This window comes from Podarcis filfolensis, assembly GCF_964270895.1.
Source record: "Podarcis filfolensis genome assembly, chromosome: 1".
In the NCBI taxonomy this organism is placed as follows: Eukaryota; Metazoa; Chordata; class Lepidosauria; order Squamata; family Lacertidae; genus Podarcis; species Podarcis filfolensis.
In genome coordinates, this window is record NC_139604.1 from 27,275,630 (window position 1) to 27,296,206 (window position 20,577).

The following is a 20,577-nucleotide window of genomic DNA, read 5'->3' on the forward strand; positions in this document are numbered from 1 at the left end:
TACGTGTGCAAGAGTAGCATAAGCAGACCTTCCTCAGCTGGTAGATCTTGGGTGCTATTAAAGGTTGAAATGATCCCATTGGCCAGAATTACCCCAGCAACCGAGGGACCACCAATTGGGTTGTTGTGGCTATCCAATCACTCCCACCCACAACAGCAGTGAAGTCAGCTTTGATGATCTGACCGCAACGCATGCTCTCTGGGAGGAGGACATGATTTCCCATGCTCCTGCTGCCAGAAAACAAGCCATGGTCTAGTTGTCATTATATCCAAACGTTGACTCATGGCTTGTTTTTTCTCCCAACAAACCACGAGCGGAAACTCAGGACAGACCTAGGGTATAGTTTGTAGTTTGTGTTGAGAGAAACAAACCATGAGCTCAGCTTCAAGGAACATGGGAAACTAGACTCTGGCTTGTTTCATTTGCAGTGCAACAGCAGGAACGGCGGAGAAGCATTTAAGTCATAATTCATTTTTAATTATGGTTTAATATGATGTGCACGCCAAATCGTGGTGATACTGTTGGCACTAGATGGCAGAACTGCTACAAGAAGTGTCAAATGTTATATGGGATATGCCTTTGTTGGGTCATCAAATGTTTGATGCCATATGGTCAATAGGCTAGTGTACTATGTACGTCAGCATAAAGATAGAGGAAAGAGGATGCAAGACAGATGTTGCTAGTTATGTTGTAAAAACTGTTCCTGTGCATACTTAACATTGTGCATGGGAATGCAGCATGAATAATTTAAGATGGTACATTTTTCAGTACATTTTTCTAACTCTTGAATCTTTTAATTATTCTTAACAATGTTTTTTTCTGGCTTGGAGTTACCTCATTAAGAGGCAATGAGAGCAGGATGGTTAGTGTTTTGAGTTGTACCAAAGAAAGTTTTGCATTTCTTTCCTTTCCTCTTCATGCTTAACTAGCATTTTCCAGATCTCTGTTTAATAAATTAACTACTAGTTGATGAAATTTGATATCTTAACATTCAGCTTTAAAAATCTAGGATATAAAATGTTGCATCTATTTATTGTATTGGAATATTCATAAGTAGGTGGACTATTCATAAGTAAGTCCTGTTGAGTTCAGTGGGCCTTATTCCCAGCTAAGTAAGGACAGCATTGCTGTCTTAGTCTAAAATAGTTTAATCTTGATATGATCTGGTTGTTATGGCCTCTTTGCTGTTGTCTGCAAACTTTTACAGCTATGGTGAAAAGGAAGAGAAATTGTGGTTGGTTTCAGTGCTTTTCCTTTTGTAATGAATTCTCACCTTCCCTTTAGTTAATTGCTATTAAAGTTCAGATTTGCATATTATGTTTCCACACCCTGCAAAGGGGACCCTGGAAGTTTTTCTGTGGGAAAATACAAGGTTTAAACATAGTTGTGGATCATACAAGCAAGGTAGGAAAGAGATCCCTGAGCAGCAAACGAGACTGACCGATGCCCAGAAAACATAAGGGGGTGGATTGGCCTTCAGGCAATTTATGAGATTAGAACTGCTGCCTTTTCAGACTTTGCCCTCTGATCCCTGTGCGGCACGTTATAGCAAAAATATATTATTCAGCGCTGGCATGCAGGGAGACCGCATCCCATTGTCTTGGTAAGTGCTCCTATCTCCTGGCAACATCTTGCCACTGATGCCAGGAGATGGAGGACTACGGAAGTGGCCCCTTGCACCGGTGCAAACCTGTGTCAGAAAACGTCTGGGAAATGTGTCTTTCTAAGAAAGGTTTGCTGCTTACATAGAGCAAGGGCCAGGCTTAGCGTCCAGTAGGTGACGCCGAAAATGAACGAAGCCAGGCCTCAAGCCTGACGGGGAGTCAAGTAGGCTGCACCTTCCATCTGAGCATGCGATGTTGGGTCAGTGAGGAGGGAGTAGAACGACACTATGGGCCTTTATTAATTGCTTTGTATTCTGGGAGTCTGTTGTGGTGCTGAAAACTGATTCCCCAGCTGAGCCCTATTTGTGCCACACCTGCTACATGAGAGTCGGCTCAGGCTGCCAAAGACTTTGCCTTTCACTTCCTGAACCGTGGCACCTCCATGCTTTCTGTTGCTTTTCATACACACCTGTCGGTGTGGCGGAAAATCCCCCCTCCCCACACTCACGTATTTCACGCGGAAGGTGTTAGTCCGTGAGGGGAGGGGGAATGAGGTTTCTTGGTTCAGCTCATTCGTTAGACAGCTCTGAGGTGTTTTTCATATTTTTAATGATAACAGATAGATTTTATCCAGACACACCCAGCGGTTCTGTTCCGTGGCCTGGATTGTATAGCAATTCACAGGCCTTGGGCTGCAGCGAATTCTGATGCATAATCTTTGTGGGGGTGCTTTGCCCTCCCTGTTGCACCCCCACCATCAGTGGGGAGGGAGACATGCTCATTAATCAGGGGAGAGGCTTTTTTTCTTCAGTTATCTACGGAGATGAACAAAAAGAGAAAAGGGGCATAAAGGTTCTCATTTCTTGACTGTAGTCCCTTGCTGCCTTTTTTTTCTTTTCCCTATTCTGCAAGCTATGCCAGTGAGAAAAGACAGGAGGTTTCTACTGGCAGTCAGCCTGGAAGGCTAATTAACTGGAGGAGGGGCTAGTATTTTTCCAGTACCTCTCCGGAGAGAGCTGCATTTAGTCTATTTATTTTTTTAATAAAAGAAACCTTATATCAAGTTTGTTTTCCCCATAAAGCTCCTCCTCGCATTTTGCAAACAAGGCTTCATGGCACAGAAGTGAGACCCATGGATGATTATAATTTCCTGAAAAGATTTAAGTAGTAAATTTGAATATGCATTTGATCTTAATTCAGATTCCATACTCATTAAGAGTATCTGATGAACAGCTCCTGGTCTTAACTTTGCACTCTGTGTACCAGCTGCTCGTGAGTGTGTGTGCCTGATTTGTGTCTTATTACAGGAGCACTTTGTCCAAGATGTGCCCATTTAGTTGCAAAGTAGATTTAAAAATAAAATAAAATATGCTCATCATTCGAATGAGTCTTAACAACTTTTTCCAATTGCCGGGCATACTTATTGTCATAGTTTTGGGAATTAGAGCTGTATGATTGCTGGGGCTGGGGTGGAAATGTCGACTTTCAGAGAGTTAGTTTTGTTTGCCACAACAAATCAAGACAATTTTACAGTGGCATATGCTTTTTTTTGTACCATCAGGCACAGGGAATTTAAGAATTGCCTCATGTTTTGCTGAAGTGCACTCTAGTCCGTGGAAGTTTATACTATAATAAATTTGTTTGTCTTTTCAAGCAGATTTGCAGGTAGATGGGCATGTATTTTCTACATGCTAGGGAAAGAGATTTCTCTCTCTGTATACTTAAATAGACATATTGGAGCATGCCAGTTGTTGGTTCCATGGAAGCAGGTTGGCATCCTTTCTAGATGATCTGAAGGAGCACATGCTTAACACAAAAAAATAGAATTATTTTTTTGTTTGATGTAGGTATCCTATCCTCCCCAAAGGAGGATAGACGATGACCTAGAACGGACATGTATAAAATACTAGTTTGAAACTGTCTTAAAATGGTAAATACTATGCTGGTTGGGACTGTGATGGGAATCCTAGCAACGACTGCAGGGCCACAGGTTCTCCACCCCTGGGGAAATATAAAGAAGGGTTTGTTGCTTACACCCACAAAAGTTTGTTGTTGGGTGAGGAGGGTGCCCAACTCTTGTGGGGTAGACACAGAATGCATTGGTTAACTCTTTGACACTTTAAATATTAAAGTAGAATATAAGACACTGCCTCCTCTGTGGTATATTGGGCCTGTAGATATGTCTAGAAACATAGTCTATTAGCTGTTTTACCATAATTTATTTCTCATCTAATGCAAAATAGAGGGACTGTGATCATAATTGCTGAGATGAACTCATCCATTCCTCGCACAATTCTTAGCAAGTGTTTGAATTGCCTGATACTCGGGTAATCATGATGAGTTCATGGTTTTTCTCCTCTTCCCCCATACTTATTATCATGTTAATTCATAGCTTCATTAACATAATTCCTCTCAAAGGTTTACTTGGCCTAGTGCAGGGGTCAGCAAACTTTTTCAGCAGAGGGCCGGTCCACTGTCCCTCAGACCTTGTGGGGCCCTGGACTATATTTGGGGGGGGGAATGAATGAATTTCTGTGCCCCACAAATAACCCAGAGATGCATTTTAAATAAAAGAACACATTCTACTCACGTAAAAACATGCTGATTCCCAGACTGTCTGCGGGCCGGATTTAGAAGGCTATAGGGCCAGATCTGGCCCCTGAGCCTTCGTTTGCCTACCCATGACCTGGTGTGTCCATAACTGCTAAGGCACATTAGAACCCTCCCTGTCTTGAAAGTATTATAGGAAGACTGTAGAAAACCTCTGCTCTTCAACTGCTCCAAGGTTAAAGGCCCTGAAATACACAAGTAGTAACTTAGGACAGTTGGTTCATGCTGGAGTATAACATGAGTGTGGAGTATGGAATATCTATATTGTTCATCATAAAAAATTATCCCATGGCAATTTAAAAATAAAGACATAAAGTACAATGAGCATATAAGATAACAGTAAAACTGCAGCAGCGAAGTATTTTGTTTACTTAGGAAAAGCATATTTCCAAATGTTGCAGGTGGGATATTGGGTTTATTTCAGTGCTTTCAAGTCTGAGTTGAAAAGCACTGGGAATGAGGTAGATATTTTGGAGTAGGGAGGCTGAATGCGTTGAAGAGTCAACTATCAAGCTTTACTCCAGGTTTGTTAACCTGAGCTAACAACTCCCAGTGAGGCCTTCCATATTTTAGTTGCATCGCTGCTTCCCATACAGAGTCATTTGTGGGTCGTGATATTTGCTTGTGTTATTAACACAATCACTTTATCTTTTTTATCCCAGGATGAGTCAAGAAAATCTGGCCTTTTCAGATGATCTTACCACCTGATTCACCCTTTGATATATAAACAGAGGTTGAAGCTGGTTCACGGGTGATTTTCTTGGATGAACCAGTGCATTAGTGCGAAAGATGTGTGGGACATAGAAGGGAGTGAAGTGGCTTGTTTTTCATCGCAGTATGACATGATGGAGGAAATTCTTCTGTGGGTGTTCAGAGTTTTCAACTTGCCTGTTTCTCCTGACACCTCCTAGCAGTGATGCTCTAACATATCTGCCAGGAAAAAAATACCTCCCCAGATTTTACTGCTCCATTTACTAAGTTCGGTGTTTTGTTTTATATTCTGCCTTTCTTTCATCACAGAACGTCATGTGGGGCTCTGGACGGTCCATTCAGGCACTGAACAGGCCAAAACATGCTTGGCTTTAGTAGGGGGACTGCATTGTTAGACTTCAGAGCATAGTCTGCTATTCTTTAGTCTATTCTTAACAGCTGCTGTTGCTTTGTATTCACTGCAACCCATTCACTGTATCTTTTAATATTAAACTGTTCAGATGGGTGAAGGAGCATGGTAATTAAAATGAATATTCACAACCTGGCAAAAAACCTACCTGGACTACTGCAGAGTGTATCCAGAGGTGGATAGCTATTAGCCGTGGGCCTCTTGTGGAAGTTCACTGCCTGGCTTTTGGCCAGGCCCGTAGATTAAACTCTTGTTCTAGCTGTTAGTAGCAGATGCTTCCGAACACGTAGGTTTCTGGTCTGCTTCCTTCCTCCCCAAAGCAGTTTTTTCAACATTTAAGAAGATTGACCCTGGCTGATTTTTAAAAGTACAGCTGCCATGTGGGTTGTGAGAGTTGGACGAAGCCGACCTTGAGCCACAGGAGAGATCCAGAACATTCCAGAGGCGTAGAAGTTGCTGCTCAAGTTTGTACCAGAGGCTCCGAAGAATAAAGTTGCAAGCCATTCCTCATCCCTCCAGTTTATGTTCCTAGAATCATTGCACCCGGGTTGGGATCCACCTGGTGATAAAGCTAGGCCTTATGGTCTTTTTCCAGTTTGGCTCTCTGATTTTGAGCTGGATATTGCTTTGTGTTCTATATTTAATCCTCCCTGGTTCCCCTTGACAGTGGGTGTGAGGGTTGAGGCTGGAGCACAGGAATAGTGGGCAGGATTCAACTAACGAGCCCTGTAAGTGGGAACCCTCTGCAAGGACCTCCGCTTGTGCAATGGTGCTTTCTCCTCCTCTCCCTGTGCCCCCCCCCCATAATTGGCTCCAGGTGGTGGTGTGAGAAGAGCGCATAGGGGAGGTGAGGTGGCAAGCAACAATGCTTGCACAGACAAAACGTTCGTAAACAGGTGATGTTGAATTTCACCCATTGCCCTAATCTTGCACAAGAAGCAGATTTGCAGACCATATAGCATGCTGCTTTAATACCTTGCACTGCCCCTCTTCCCCGACCCATGGTTTTTTTTCCAGATTTTATTCCCATGTCTCATCTCTTAATGGTACTGTGTTGCAAATGGATGGAAAGGCAAGCCTATAAAACAGATTGCCAAATGTGTGATTTAAACTGAACATCCGGCTTTGCTTGCCCAACCACTAACCAGAGGCTCAGAGTGATAAACTCTTAGCCACTTACGGTGTCTTTCCATCATCCACTTGGAGCGTGCAAAATGCTCAATTCCATGCGTACTTCCCCTCTCTCTTCACAAATGGCAAGTGAATCATTTCCCCGTTGCATCAAAGGTTTATGCACTCCACTGGTAGATTTCAGGGGTGAGAAATCTCCCTGTAGAGTGGAGAAAGAATGCTCAGTGGCTTCTGATGCCACCAGATGAAGTATGGAATATTTCTTTGTGTGTATATGTGGTGTGTGTGTGTGTGTGTGTGAGAGAGAGAGAGAGAGAGAGAGAAAGAGAGAGAAGATCTGAAAGGTGTTAACATATCAAAGGCATATGGAAAACCAGGCTTCTGTTCTGTAAAATACAGATGTACTCCCTTTTCCTTTTTTCTGTTGCTGTGGTTAGCTCTGCAGGCCTCCTCCCGTATTAAAACAGAACGCAACATCATTTTTTTTTTTACTCTGATGTTATATTTTGTGTGTTTGTGCCAAGGAGTAAGGACTTCTTTCTTTTCATCTCTTACGGAATTGTTACAACTTTATCTGTGTTCTCATCCTCCTCACCTAAAGCGGAGGAAGACAGTGACTCAGCAGGCAACTAATAATATAATGGAGTTGCTTATAAAAGGAGCTCTCAAGCCTTAGTGAATGCCTCAGAAGCAGTAATGCATGGGCTGTTGTTTTCCTATCACACTCCTCTTTCAGCTGGCATGTAGGGGGACAAAATTGAGCACAAGAGGAGTGTTTGAAGGAACTGGGCTCAAATCCTTATCTCTTACTCCCAAAATGGCTCATTGTCACTATGACAGTGATGGCATCTGTGTCTCTGTAACTCTTCCCACTGGTCAAAGGTGGGAAGAGGCATTTCAGGTTCTCCTTTGAACCCACATACTTCTTCTGTAATTTTTAAAAAATGGAACTTGGAAGAATCTCTCTAATGATCTCTCTCAGCTGCTTAACCTCAGGCCAGGCTCATTCTGTTTTTTTCCTCAGTTTCAACACACTGCGCATTGCTGCAGGCAGTGGTGTAGGTTTTCCGGAAAAGTTTTCATTGTGCAAGTTTCAGTTTATAGGATACTCTCTAGAGCAGGGCTGTCCCAAGACATTATGGCACCTGAGGCAACCACAGAATGGTTCCCCCCCCCCCGGCGGCGGGGGGGAAGAGCTACATTAGGAAGAAGGATGGGGGAATAAAGATCTACATTGGGAACAAAGGGGGGGATCCAGTTAACCTTACCCAACAATTGAAGTGGCAATCAAAGTATGTTTTTTGGGGGTGGAATTGGGTTCAGAGCCCAGGAGACCCCAGACGGCAACCTCTGCATTTCCTCCCTAGAGGTAGGAGGAGACCTATTGGCCAAGATGCTGCTGTAAATATGGCATTAGAGAGGCTGCCGTGGAAGTGGCAGATCCAGCATCCTAAGAGCACATTGCTGCCACCACGGCAGCAGCAGTGGGCAGTGCATTGCTTGGGAGGCCAGATCTGCCCCTGTGGATCCTGCCACCTGAGGCGGTCACCTTACCTTGTTATACGCCAGGGGTGTAAGTGAACAGGCAATATGGAACACCCCTGCTCTGCTGAAATGAACGACCTTGAATATGTAATCTTTTGCAACCTTCCCGAGATCTTCAGGTGAAGGGCAATATAAATATAAATACAGTGGTACCTCTTGTTAAGAGCTTAATTAGTTCCGGAGGTCTGTTCTTAACCTGAAACTGTTCTTAACCTGAAGTACCACTTTAGCTATTGGGCCCTCCTGCTGCTGCCGCGCCGCCAGATCACGATTTCTGTTCTCAACCTGAAGCAAAGTTCTTAACCTGAAGCACTATTTCTGGGTTAGCGGAGTCTGTAACCTGAAGCATCTGTAACCTGAAGTGTCTGTAACCCGAGGTACCACTGTACAGTATAAAGAATAGAATAGAATAGAATATGTACTCTCTTGTGGCACAGCAGCGATTCCATGTTACAGCACAGCTTGCAGCAGACAATGTCCAGCCTTACCTGCAATTCAATTGTCTTTTTAAATTTCCTGTTTGACCGAGGAAGGCGGCCAGATCGAAAGAGTGAACAACAAGAGATATCACTAGAGTGAACCAGCAGGCCGAGATGAGCTTGAAACAAGCTGTGGCTGTGTTTTTGTTTTCTAAACCCCCCCTCCAAAAAAATTGATAAAGCAGCCTATTTAGGATTTCCATCACCCCCCATCTCCATAAGAGCAGTAACAAATGGTCTTTGTGTGCTTTAGAACTGAAAGAACAGAATGTGACGGAATCCGAGCACCGAGCTCTCCCTGGTTTTTGGAACTTCAAAGCTGCGTGCTTCTGGTGGCGGCGGATGGTTTGCAGTGCCTGTGACTTCTAGGTTCAGCGAAAGCTTTGGCTGCGTGGCCACTTAACATGCAGTGTTAGGGTCTGTTGAGGACGGCGTGCCTTAGCTTCTGTTGACACATGTTTTAAGTGCAGACACTTTCACCGCTAGAAGGGCCATGTTTGGCGAACTCTTGCGGGTGGGGAGAGGAGAATATCCCAGGATTTTTCTTGCCTCTGCTTGCTAGAGTACAGATACACATTCTCTCTTCCAGCCAGGGGCATTCCAAAGAGAGATCCATTTTTCTCGAAAGGAGAGGAACAAGGAGGACTCATCTTTAAACGGCTCTCTGCAGTGAATAGCACACAGTGTTGGGGGAACATTAACAGATGGGTACGTCTGGTAGTTGTCACCTAGCTGTGCTCATCAACTTATGAAGTTGGCTTATGCTAAGGCGGCGTTCACACTGCAGTTTATTTAGTTTCCCTGACATTTCCCTGTTGCTTTGCACATTATATTTGAGCTTTCACACAGTGTAAAAGCCACTTCCAGAAAAGCTAATGGAATAGAATGTAGAACAAGTTTAGCACTCATTTCTGTGCCGTTGGATTCCTGGGGAAAAAAATCACTTTGCCGCTTCCACAACCTAGCTCAGGGTTTCCCAAACTTGGGGCTCCAGCAGTTTTTGGACTACAATTCCCATCATCCCTGACCGCTGGTCCTGCTAGCTAGGGATGATGGGAGTTGTAGTCCAACAACAGCTGGCGACGCAAGTTTAGGAAACCCTGCTCTAACGCGATGAACTCCACACGTGAGTACAGCCCAAGTCTAAGCTATTGGTCTCTCAGTTGCGCCCAATGTTGCCTATCCCAGTTGGCAGCTGTTCTCCAGGGTCTCAACACAGTGTGAGTTGTGTGTGCAAACTGCCACATCAGTTGTGCACAAGCCTTTGTGTGTGTTTGTGTATGAGAGTGGGTGCAGACAAGATGTAGCACAGGTAATAGGTGCATCGGTATTTGGGTGGTTAGTTTCAAGACTGGTGTAAATGCATGGCAAACCATAAAAGCAACTGTGGCCGAAGACAGGGTGAGGACCTGTATTGCATCAGATGTTACAGGACTACAGTTCCCATCATCCCTGCCTTTTGGCCATGTTGGCTGGGGCTGATAGGAGTTGGAGTCCAGCCACGTCTTCAGTTCTGCAGGTTCTCCATGCCTGGTCTAAGAGAATTTCTTTTGCTAAGAGCATGGCTAATCTTGTGGCAACCAAAGGGGAAGTGAAAGGGAAAGAAAGGCAAGAAAGGGAAAGGATCTAGGAAGAAGAAACCATCACCACTGCCATCCCCCCCCCCCCGATTGCAAATTCCCAACTTGTTTTCAGAAGCATTTTCTTTGAGGGCGACTGTAAATGCTGATAGCTGCATAATACAATTAAGCAGAGGAATTGTTGACATCGATTATACTACAAAATCAAAAACAGGGAGCTAGCCTGTTGTCATAAGAGCCCAGTTTACTTTGTAGCTCCCTGCAGTTTTTGGACTGCTTGAATCCATCTGGATTACTTTGATGGAACATGCAGCCCCCCAGTCTGGCCAATTTCAGTTCCTCTTTCTTTCACAGATTGAATGTGGGCATGTCCAGTCTTTCCACAGCTGCTGGTCTGCACCCTGGTGACTTGTCTGCACAGCAGTGGTATTTTATTACAATTTGCACACCACACAGCCCTCTCTTACGCCTGAAATGCCAGGAGTGGTTGGGTGGATTGTCTACGAAGAGTCAGCTGGCAAGGAGAAATCTTGTGCTCCTGATACCAAGAAGTAGTCTGTTTTTGGGGTCTGTATGTGAAATGGAGCCATGCATCTTGCTTCCCACTCTGTTCCTTCCCCAATCTGGTGCCACCCTGTTGTGTTGTATGACCGCCATGCTGCCTAGGGCTAATGAGAGTCTTTGCCTGAAATATCTGGAGTTCACCAGATTGGGGAAACCTGTGCTAGACTTCTTGCTACTTAATCGTGTAGGCAAAGCGGGGAAAGCAAATACTGTATGCAGGATGTTTACTTCTTAAGCGAAACAAAGATACTAAAGCGGACCTTCTGCCAGGATCACTGCAAGACAAACTTCAGTTGTATAAGAGTGTTCTGGTCTGTGTGCTTATTATGATCTGTACTTGTTTGGCTGTACTGCAGAAGTGGGCTGGGCAACGCTTCTCGTTTGTCAGCCTAACCCGAGGAAAAGGGTTTGGTGTGGTGAGGCAGAAATCGTAAGTTCCAGGTAAAAGAAAGTGGCTGACTGGGGATGCAATTGCAAACAAAGGTGATTAGTGTTACGGTACTTCAGTCAAGACTGTGCAGCCGTATTCTTTCCATAAAATTCAAAATAAGTGAAGTGTTTGCCAGTCACTTTAGTGTCTTGGCATTCATTAGCTAGGTGGAATTATGTTCTTTATTACTACTTAACCCAGCAGTTTTGGTATAATACGGCCTGCCTAGGATGTGGGTGTTCTGGGAAACTTTGTGTGTGTGTGTGTGTGTGTGAGGGGAATTCCACTCTAAGTAGCTTGAGATCTTATACAGTATATTCAATCTATGTTGAGTAAATTAAAACAAAAATGCTGACATATTTCAATTTTCCAGTAATTTTCAGAAGTAGTTGAACCTGAAATAGTTGATCAAGGAAAATCAGCAAATCGCTTGGGCGGCAATCCTATACATTGACCTGGCAGTAATTACCACACAAACTCATGGGAACTTACTTTTGAATAGACTCGCATAGGGTCGCTTTGGTTTGCACTGCTAATGTGGCTTAATTCTTTATTTTCAAGCAAATTCAAAGCTTTACCTGGAAATTCTGTTTTCATTGGAATGCAACTCTGCTAAGAGAAGAAAAACAAGCCAACTTGGCTTCTTGGTTTTAAACCAGAATCTCCAGTTTGCACATGATGAAAAACCAAGAATCTGAGAAACAAAGGAAATTCTACTGAAGGTCTTCTCCTGGTTCCGTAAGAGACGAAAATATGTGAACTACAGGCCTTACTTGGGACTCCTTCCTGCACATGCACTTAGCACTAAACCATGGTTTAGCATTACTTGAGGTCCCGCCCATACCTTCCTAGTTAATTTTAGGAAATGCCAGTTTTCCAAAGGAAAACATGGGTGCAGGAAATTTTCCAGCTGACAGTGCTGCCTGTGAGATTTCGTTTCTTGGAAGTAAGAAGGTTGGATGTTTTCAGAAATATCCCTGAAAGGCAAATGCCCTCACAGACATTAGCATAGTTTCAACCCTACACAGTTTCTGCTCGGTGAGAATAGTCTTACACTTCATTAAGTGCACACTTCTTAGATGCTTTGATTACAAATTTATGCCTCAAATTGGCTTTTACTAGGTGGGAGAGAATTGTGCTAGCTTATATTGAATCTCTCTTCCCTGCCTCCCTCCTTTAGCACTTTCCCTTTTAATGTGTTTTGGTTTGACTATTTCATTGCCAAGATGCAAAATAAACCCATACAAATTCCTATTTCAACATCCCTCAAACCTCCCCCCCCCCCCCCGGAGCTCTTATTTAATCTCACAAGAAAAGGGGAAATTGGAATGTATGGTTTTAGCAAAGCAAGGGGAGAATGTCCAGGTTCTCCTTTTTGGCTGCAGTTTGTTCTGAGATGTGTAGCATCAGAAATGTGTGCAGTGCAAATGTCAAAATGATGTGATTAATTCCAAGACTGTTGTCAACTCTCCACTGCGGTTTATTCATTCCTTGCCTGGGGTGTTTTTTGTTCAGTTGTGTGTAATGTGGTCTAATCAAAGGTGGGGCAGGTGACATGCTCATTTACATTGAGAGGACATAACACCTTCAGTGTGAGCTGGCAAGAGAGCTCTTTACTCCTCTAAAAAGGATCTGGAAAATGTAAAAGTTAGAATAATAAGCTGAGGGGAGGGGAGGCCTTTGCTTTAATTCTCTTGTTCGGAATTCTTTATATAGATATAAATTAAATTTGGTGTGTTTGTTTGGGAATCAATGCAGTTTTACATTAGAAGTTGAACATAAGCTCCCTGCCCCTTCAGTTTAAAGGATAACCCAAGAAAAGATGCATTAGAATGGAACAGTAAGTGACAGGTTTGATCTGTGGGAAGAAGCCTTGACCTTATGAAGTTGCTGATCACTTTCCATGATTAGGGAATTCCAATCCCGTTTTAGCAGTAAACCATTGTATGCTGTTCAACCGTGGTTTGCCATCCAGGATGGCAGATCTACCATGGTTTTTAGCAAACCATTGTTTACCAGGTTCAGATAGAATAGTAACAGTATTGTTTGCTGCTAAACCAGGATTTCATAGTTTCTCACTGAAAGCAAGGTGAAGACGAGGAAGGAGATCATAAATCCCATGCTCCTTGGGGCTCACTGTTGTAATGCTAAAAATGGTGTGTATATGTATATGTATGTATAAATATATGTGTGTGTGTGTGTGTGTGTGTGTGTGTATCTATCTATCTCTATCTATCATCTATCTACCTACCTACCTATCTATCTATCTATCTATCTATCTATCATCTATCTATCTATCATCTATATATCTATCTCCCCTCATATTATAACACAATAGTTGGGAGGTTTCTTTAACTCTATTTTTAGAAAGCTAAACAGCCAAAGAATTAACAGGTAGTGAGGACAAAATGCATCAAGTGAGAACTGCCTGTGCTTCCTTGAGGTCCTCACAGGGACACCGCAGGATTAAAAATGAAATAAGTAAAACTAAGTAGATGCGTTGTATTGCAGCTGTGGGGCCTGAGGCTGAATCAGTAGCTTGCTGTTAGGCCACCTAGTGGGCTTATGGCCGAGATTACTTAAATCAGGAGCTCCAAGCTCTCTCACCCGTAGCTGCTCTGCTTCAGCAGCTCTTGCCAGTTTGCTTCAGTTGTTATTGCATAATACCAGTTGTTTAGCTAAAACGTAGTTGGAGTCCATTCTTGGAAGATTAAAGTTGTTATTCAAAGGAAGCCCCTCCTGGCCATTTAATTCAGTAAATGGATTTTGAGGCCTAGCAGCTTTTGTCTTCCTTTGGCCTGGTGCGCACTAAGCATCATCTCAGTTTACAGCCCCCCTCCCCCGCCCACCAAATTCTCTCGGTCTCTTTGGATCATTGCTCAGCTTGACTTGTTCGCGATTGGCAGTTGTTTGCGTTGCTTTGAAACAATTAGCAGAATGGTGAATTCCTAGGTCTGTGTGCTCTTGTGAGAAATGAATACCCGGTTTCCAGCCATGCTTCTTAGACATTTATAGGCACTGACAGCAGCAGATTTCATTGTGGCAGGCCTTGCGCTGTGGCTGAGAGGAAAAGTTAAGGAATTAATGTGAAAATTATATCCTATCCTATCCTGTCGCAATCCTCTTTCACCGAATTGGTTGAGCAGCGTAATTTGCTCAGTACCTTTTGTGAAAACCCAAGTTTTCTTCCATGGCAGAAGAATAAATCTCTTCTCATTTTACAGTGGCTTGGATAACAAAATTGCTTGGTTACTCTGGTGTCAGATCAGCATAGGTTGCCAGGTTAGAAAACCACATCCTCCTCCTTTAAAAAAAGAAGAAAGCTGCAGGGTATTTATTATAAAGAGAGTCATTTTTGTTCTACATCTGCAAAGATCATTAACTTTCACAAACATTTTCTGCTAGCCTGGATCCTTTTCCTGTCCCCTCCTATATAATGGGGGTTTTCAAAATACGTTTTGGTGAATGGCAAGCTCCTCCTTTTGGAACAAGTCAGAATGTGTGAGGGTAGCAAACATTAAGCTACAATCAGGTCTCTGGTACTTTAAATTGGCTGTATAATTGCAGTCTAGGCTCTGCTAACACTCTCTGTAGGTTGACCAGGTAGATGGGGCTGACATGGTAAAGTCTCTGTGCGATGACATCTTAACTCGTGTGTGTATGTGTCCTGTCCAATTCTTTGAATTATTTCTCTGATAGAGAAAGCCGAACTGTGACAAACAGTTTGCAAGATAGAAAGCACCTTTAGTTGCCTGGTACTCTTTTTTTTCATAGAATTCTGATCTAGCTGAATTTTGGATGCTGTTTCCACCCTATTAATATTAAATCAACCTCAGTTCTCTTGTGGGGGAAGGTAGCCAGCTGATGCAGGTAAATGAGAAGCCGTTTGTGTGCCTCTTTCGCAGCGCCGTTGTATCCTTTTACATCTGGAGAGTATCTTCTGCAAATGCCTCGGGGATTGCACATTCTCTCTGCCAATGGATCATATGTTCTCCTGTCAATGCTACCTTCAGTTAGCCGGAAAGGAATACAGGGAGCGACTGCAGAAGTTGTCTGCAAAATAGGAACACGGTGGTGTGTGGCTGGTTTTAAAAGTCCGTGTCTACTTCCTCATCAAGCAAAGTAGCACCAGACACTTTTGCTGACGGGTGGCGCTGTGGGTTAAACCACAGAGCCTAGGACTTGCCGATCAGAAGGTCAGCAGTTTGAATCCCCGCGACAGGGTGCGCTCCCATTGCTCGGTCCCTGCTCCTGCCAACCTAGCAGTTCGAAAGCCTGTCAAAGTGCAAGTAGATAAATAGGTACCGCTCCGGCGGGAAGGTAAACGGCATTTCCGGGCGCTGCTCTGGTTCACCAGAAACGGCTTAGTCATGCCAGCCACATGACCTGGAAGCTGTACGCCGGCTCCCTCGGCCAATAAAGCAAGATGAACACAGCAACCCCAGAGTCGGTCACGACTGGACCTAATGGTCAGGGGTCCCTTTACCTTTACGGTGGTTAAAGTACATCCTGGTACCGATTGCAGTACATCCTAACCCTGAAAGGTAGCAAGTTAACTTGTGTGTTCCTTGCACATGGGTAGTGTTGACGGTCAGTCCTTAGTCCCCTCAGAGAGTTACAATTCCCAGAGTTCCCTGTGAAGAGGGATTGATTGTTAAACCACTTTGGGAATAATGGCAGCACACATAACAAACCGCAGCACCCAAAATTATTTGGAGGAAGCCATGACTGTTTAAAGAATGTACCATATTTTTCTGTGTATAACACGCCCCCGTGTATAAGACTCCTCCTATTTTGGGGGACTCAAAATTAAGAAAATGGGAGGAGATTGCCCCCATGTATAAGACTACCCCCCTTTTTTAACATCATTTTTTAGTCTTATACACGGAAAAGTATGGTATGTTGCTGCTTTAAATGTCCGGTTTAGTTGCGGCCTAGATGGAGAGCTGCTGGAACCCAGAGGTGATGATTTCACATAATCCCTGGTGTTTTCTGTTGGAGTTCATTGACACCTTCAGCTTTCAGCAGTGAAATGTAGAGGGCTAAAGTGATGTGCAAGCATGCATGACGCAGCTTGGGGGACTAAGTGCAGTGAGTGCGTATTTGTATCTGAAAGTTCATGTTTCGTGTTCTAGAGAAAGAATCTGAGAAGAAGATAAATTGGCCTTACTATTACTTTGAAACAAAAAGTTTGTGTAACAAGTTCAACTTGACAGCTGACACCTCAATAGCCTTAAGGACCAAGTTATAGGTTACAAATAAAACACTTATATAAAGTGTGTGTGTGTGTGTGTGTGTGTAAAATAGAAATGTGAGCTGCTCATGAGAATTTGACTGTAGGAACCAGTGGTTGGTGGGGAAAGTTGACGGTTCCCCCCTCCCCCAACTGGTTACTCCAGCAAAACTTACAGTTGCTATTAATTAAAAAAAAAAAAACATCGGAAGTTATAAGTGCGTCACTTGTGACAATCTAGTTTTAGAAGATGATGTGTTTGCCTCTTCAAAAAAAAAAAAAATCTCCCATCACTTGTTAAAATGATGCATATTGGCAAAGAGATTAACTTCTGTTGTGCTCAAAACTTTCCCAGGTCTCTTCCTCCTTCTGACTTTAGCTCTTGGAAGTGTTCTCAAAATAAACTCTCTGAGCTCTCCAAGTGGACAGGAGCAACTTTTACTGGCACATTTTAAGGAGATGAGCAAAACCCACCTTGAAAAAGCTGGGGAAGGCTCATGGTTTCTCTTTTCTCCCCAAATAACCTCTCCTTCAGACTAAATGGACCGAGTCATCATCAAATGCATTTTTTTTTACACTATACCTCTATTGCATTACTGGAGTTCTGCAAAGAAATGCTGCCTCTTAGTAGTAATACTCACGAGAGGGAAGCCTAATTTTGGCCCTGGCAGTGTAAACTTCACACTTGCCTCTCTACCATCCTGTTCTGATTTACAGGGGACAAGATGTCTGGTGCATAGATGATTTTCCTCTTTTAGACTGTCAGTGCAGTTGCACCCTCAGATCACTGTGATACATTAAAGGACTCGTGTTTTTAAAGGCCTAAAACTCAAGTTATTAGAATTATGGTTTGCTCAGCCTCATACTTTTAAATGGCTAGGGCAGTTTTTGACACCAATTTGGGCCTCATCCTGAACGGTTTACCCCTTAAACTTTCCACCAGCCTTCCTTAAAACCCACTTCTTTGTAATTTTATCGTTGGTATGATTATGCAGCTGGATTAAAAACAACAACCCATTTTCCCCCCACTGCTACTTCAGCCTATATTTCTCACTAGGTTTTGGGAGACAGGAATACTGGTTTTTGGGATTGCATTCTATGCTGTAAAGATCTAATGCTTAAACTGGTTCAAGCTGTGTTAATGATGGTCATGTAGGGACCACCATTTCAGAAAAGAGAGAGAGAGGGAGGGAGCTGGTGAGTTCTCCTAGTTTTGGGTTGTCTTGGTAATCTGCATCATCTTAGTTAGTGGCAAGGAAGGTTTTTTTTAAGCACATGGTGGGTTCTAATGTCGAAAACCAAAAAAGGTGTGTGTGTGTCCACTTGTTTGAAGGGTAAGCCAAGAACAAAGGATAGTCTTGCTGATTGCTAGGCTGAAATTGTATAGACATGTTCTCTTCCAGGAACTTCCGTGTGAAGTGAGACTTAAATGACAGAGGCTTATGAGGCTTTCTTAACAATAACCTATTGTGGGCTATTGTTTGTATAATGATTCAATGAGTTGCCGTTTCTGATGGTGTGCCAGGGGTAATTCCTTTGTACCTTGCAAGGTGGAATATGTAGTAGTTCGGTCTTTTGCGGCACCTGCACGATTGCTCCCCTCCCCAGCTCTCCATTCCTAAGTTCAGCAGCTTAGAGTATGGTATTCTTCGGGCAAGTATATCATCTGTGTTCTACACCAGTGGAGCGGCTCATAAAAATAAAATTAGGGTGTGTGTGTGTGCATATCGGCACACTCACCACATGCCACTTAGAATTTTCCCATCTCTTAAAGCCGTCTTCTAGGGAATGGATTTCCTCTTTTCCCTGTGACAAGCCATCTCACTCCTCCATGCCTCCTTCCCAGCAAGAGTGCAGGTATGGTCCTCACTTTTGCAACTTTTAATCTATCCTCCCCGTTGGTGTTCTGAGACCATTGTGGAACTGCTGGTTCTGGGAACTGGCTCAGCGGGCCCTTTAGCTCAGTTGGTAGAACATGAGACTCTTAAACTCAGGGCTGTGGGTTCAAACCCCCCATTGGGCAGAAGATTCATGCATCGCATCAGGTTGGAGTAGATCCCCCTTGTAGTACCTTCCAGTTGTTCGATTCAAAGGTTCTTCGGCCTTTTGAAGCATCAGCCTAGCCTTGCAGGATGTTGCTGAAACCAATATGCTGAGACAAGTCTTCTGTTATTTTCTTCTCGTAAAGTTTTGTGGTTTCCTTCCCCTTCCCACACACCGCTTGTAAGTTTATGCAGTTTGCTCCTTACTTACACACATCATAGTAAATGTACAAGAAAAAACGTGTTAAGTAAGGAGGAGATACCGGAGACCAGGCTGGTGGCCACTTCCTTGTCTGATTTCCAGTAGTCCCTCTTTCTACCCCCCACTCCAAGTCTTTCTCCCCTAATTTTAGTTGTTGCTCAAAAGCCACAAGTCTGTGCCACATGGATGTAAGTATGCAGTAGTACAAAGTGAGCATTTCATACAAGGCAAAAATTAGTCAAGTAATGAAGAGTTGGGACAATGCTTAAAAACATTAAGACCGACAACAACAAGATAATATATTAGTAGCAGGCAGCAGTCTAGGGAGGTGGTTAGACCCTAAAGGAGAATAAGGAGATTGCAGTGGTGCTGAATGAATTCTTTGCATCTGTCTTCACAGCAAAATATATAGGGCAGATCCCAGTGCCCGAACTAAACTTTTCAGGAGGTGAGTCTGGGGAACTCAGGATTTGTGAATGGATAAGCTGTGAGAATATCTTTATATTGCCATTGGTGTATAAGCTCATACCTAGAAAGAACATTAAGTGGAACAATAAATAGCAGTGAATCTTAAGAACTAAGGGTGAATAAAGAGAACCAATTTGCCACATGATTAAACTGTCACAATTAATTTATTAAACGTGTTCTGAAGCCCCCTAATATAGGCAGCCACGGCTGTTACTGTTTCCACAAGCTGTTTAGTGAAGATATTCTATTTCTCCATGCATTGCTTCCATGTTTTGGCACCACTTCCCGATTCTTTGTTTCTGGAGCTAAACTGGCTCATTGCTGCCTTCTAATAGTACGGCAATTTGCACTGAAAGTGAAGTTTGTAAAGTACAACTGTATTAGTTTAAAATATTTAACATCCTGACGAAGTAGTTGTATGTGTGTGCATTTGGGTTGTTATTTATAAAACTACAGGAGAAAACCATGCCATGTACTGGTTTTGTGCCTTCGTCTGCTTTGATCGCCAGTGGCAAGTTTGCAACAAGTGGACAGTGTGCTGTACCCTTCAGAAGCTTTAGCTGGCATGGTTGGCTTTGTACCACCAAAATGCCAAGCCAAGATCCTCCACTGTTCTGAGTATTATATTAATGAAGAAGAAGAAGAAGAAGAAGAAGAAGAAGAAGAAGAAGAAGAAGAAGAGGAGGAGTTTGGATTTGATATCCCGCTTTATCACTACCTGAAGGAGTCTCAAAGCGGCTAACATTCTCCTTTCCCTTCCTCCCCCACAACAAACACTCTGTGAGGTGAGTGGGGCTGAGAGACTTCAGAGAAGTGTGACTAGCCCAAGGTCACCCAGCAGCTGCATGTGGAGGAGCGGGGAAGTGAACCCGGTTCACCAGATTACAAGTCTACTGCTCTTAACCACTACACCACACTGGCTCTTGAATGAAGATTAGAAGAACAAGGCAAGGAAACTTGTGTGCTCTTGGGTTGCTACTTTGTCTGATTATGTACTGCAGGAAGAATTACTATATTGGGATAAACCAACGTTCGTTTATTTCATTTAGGGATATTGATGTTTCAGATGAGGTCAATATTGCCTCCACCCCTACCCTGTAGAACAGAGCTTTCCAAACTGTGCGTCGCAACACATTAATGTGTTGGCTGTAGTGTGTAGGTATGTTGTATGAACGCTTCCTGTACCCCTCCCGGGGGCTGGAAAAGGGTTAGTTTAACCTCTGAATTACTGAGCTGCAAAATGATGCATGTCTAAAAATTGTCATCAGCATGAAAAGTTTGGCAAACTCTGCTGCAGAACCTAAGTCCCTCTGAGTTATACTAGTAGTAACTCTGCCTCAACGCAGCCAGTACTTCATTCCTACCCTTGACATAGTTGCTTCCATTCCTTCCTGCATGTGCCCCCTTTAAGGATTAATGCCTAACCCATAATCCATTGTTTAGAAAAAAGGAAGAAGAGCACAGGGAATGAAATCCATTTGTGTTGCCAGGCAAGGAAGATCTGTCTCCTATGAAGACAAGGAAGCAGTAACTATTGATGCAAGTTTCCCCAATAAAACAAAAGGGCAA

The 20,577-nt window shown here is 43.4% G+C and overlaps 1 protein-coding gene across 8 annotated transcripts in view; it reads left to right on the forward strand.

Annotated features, from left to right (window-relative positions):
- Positions 1-20,577, forward strand: part of STK39 (serine/threonine kinase 39) — a 109,739-nt gene that overhangs the window by 21,036 nt on the left and 68,126 nt on the right. Inside the window, exon 1 of one of the 8 annotated variants that reach the window (XM_083577269.1) lies at positions 1,669-1,732. The exons of 4 other annotated variants lie outside the window; for them this stretch is intronic. In XM_083577269.1, the coding sequence (XP_083433395.1) occupies positions 1,714-1,732 (19 nt within the window). In that variant the 5' untranslated portion in view covers positions 1,669-1,713. Of the gene's footprint in view, positions 1-1,668; positions 1,733-1,841; positions 1,864-10,993; positions 11,075-13,167; positions 13,220-20,577 lie in introns of those variants that run through there. 3 more of the 8 variants (XM_083577270.1, XM_083577273.1, XM_083577268.1) reach the window with 3 other exon arrangements.